Here is a 1,836-nt window from a genome sequence, read left to right on the forward strand (position 1 = left end):
ACTGAGAATGTCTGCTCGCAAATATAGGTAGATCCAAAGAGGACTAGAATCTTCTGAGCATGCCTCCTCAGGTGTGGAAAGTTCTCCTCTTTGAGGGAAGAGTAAAAATCAAGCAGTGAGACTGACCTAAAGTACTCTGCCAGAAGTGTGTCAGACTGCCGGTCAATGAGTTCAAGCTGAGCATCACCGGGTGCATTCTCCACATTGCATGGAAATGGGGAAAAAATCATGTGCATTTCATTCTCAACCGTTTTAAGTCTTGAAATCGCCTTGAAAGTTCACCCATGCAGTGCTTCTAACATAGATGAGTACCTGTGGAGGTAATCAGCTGAAGGTGCGACTTCCTTCAGTGTTGGCAAGTGGGTGAGAATGTTGTCCTCCAATTGGCTTGAGAGAAGCTGCAACTTTCTCATAAAAGCCTTCACCAAGTTGTACATTTCATGCACAAAAAGGCCCTTGCACTGCAGTTTCACATTTAATTCATTCGTAAGCGCAGTCACATCAACAGCAAAACCAAGGTCTGCAATCCAGTCTGCATCTGAAAGCTGTGGAGTGCCATTCCCTTTCTTCACACAGAAATCTTGAATCTCTTCTCTTGGGTCCCATACACTTTTCAGCATTTTGCCCAGGCTGAGCCACCTGACAGCCGTGTGGTAGCCTATGTCACGATGTTCGGTCTCATTTTCCTCCAAAAGTGTAACAAACTGCCTGTGATTCAAAGCTCCTGCCCTGATGAAGTTAACTATTTTAGTTACAACATCAACCACATGGTTAATTTTTAACACTGACTTACACAACACTTCCTGATGTATAATACAATGCAAAAACACCAGTTTCTGTTCAGGGTCAATTTCTGTCACTTTATCCTGCATTCTCTTTAAGAGTCCAACATTTTTTCTTGTTAGATTTGGACAACCATCTGTTGTCACACTCGCTAGCTTGTCCCATTTTAGTCCCAACGTGTCCAAACATGCATTTACCTCCAGGAACAAATCATTACCCATTGTTGTTCCTTTCATTGACTACATGGCTACCAGCTCCTCCGTGATTTTAAAGTCTGTAGTTATATAGTTATCCCATATACGAAGATGAGTAACTGGGCTGTGTCATGTACGTCGCAGCTCTCATCGAAAGCCAAGGAAAAAAAGTCAAAGGTGACCGCTCTGTGCTGCAGCTGAAGCTCTAGGTTTCTCGCGATGTCCCCGGTTACATTGCGTCGGGAGAATGGCACATTCTCAAATGCCTCCTTTTTCTCCAGGCATATTACTTCTGCAGAGTCCAACAAGCACTCCTTTATAAACTCTCCATCAGAAAACGGTTTACTGTTTCTGGTGATTTTGTGGGATATGACATAACTTGTCTTGACAGCTGCATCTCTGGATATGTGAAGTTTAGTAAAATGTCTTTGCTGGTTATGCAGTTTAGCGAGCAAAGCACCCGACTCCCTTGCCCACTCTTGATCAGACAAGTTGTTGTACGTCTTGGCGTGTTTGGTCACGTAGTGGTGATTCAAATTCTAATCCTTAAACACAGCAACCTGTGCACCACAAACCAAGCACATGGCTTTACCTCCGATTTCTGTAAATAAATATCTAACAGTCCATGTCTTGTTAAAAACGTGGCATTGTGTATCAACCTTCCTTCCTTTGGTGTGAGCTGACATTTTGAGGGCTAGCCAGCAGGCATCACCTTTAGCTGTTCATGCACGCACGCACATACACGTGCATGCGCTTCCATATGTAAATAAAAAAAGCATACTTTTCAAAACAAAAGCAACACAGTTGTACTGCGTGCATGGCGTCAATACTTTTTCATTTATGTTCTAATTTAAGATTG

At 43.0% G+C, this 1,836-nt stretch overlaps 1 protein-coding gene across 1 annotated transcript; it reads right to left on the reverse strand.

The window, feature by feature from the left end:
- Window positions 1–278: 278 nt before the first annotated feature.
- On the reverse strand, window positions 279–1,004 carry LOC140467065 (general transcription factor II-I repeat domain-containing protein 2B-like). Its single transcript, XM_072563125.1, has one exon. The coding sequence runs from the start codon at window positions 1,002–1,004 to the stop codon at window positions 279–281; it is 726 nt and encodes a 241-aa protein (XP_072419226.1).
- Between the last annotated feature and the right edge of the window lie 832 nt (window positions 1,005–1,836).

Source organism: Chiloscyllium punctatum, chromosome 45, assembly GCF_047496795.1.
Source record: "Chiloscyllium punctatum isolate Juve2018m chromosome 45, sChiPun1.3, whole genome shotgun sequence".
In the NCBI taxonomy this organism is placed as follows: Eukaryota; Metazoa; Chordata; class Chondrichthyes; order Orectolobiformes; family Hemiscylliidae; genus Chiloscyllium; species Chiloscyllium punctatum.

Bases quoted from the DNA above. Each gene is read 5' to 3' on its own strand.
- LOC140467065 (XM_072563125.1), bottom strand. From the start codon at position 1,004: ATGGGTAATGATTTGTTCCTGGAGGTAAATGCATGTTTGGACACGTTG.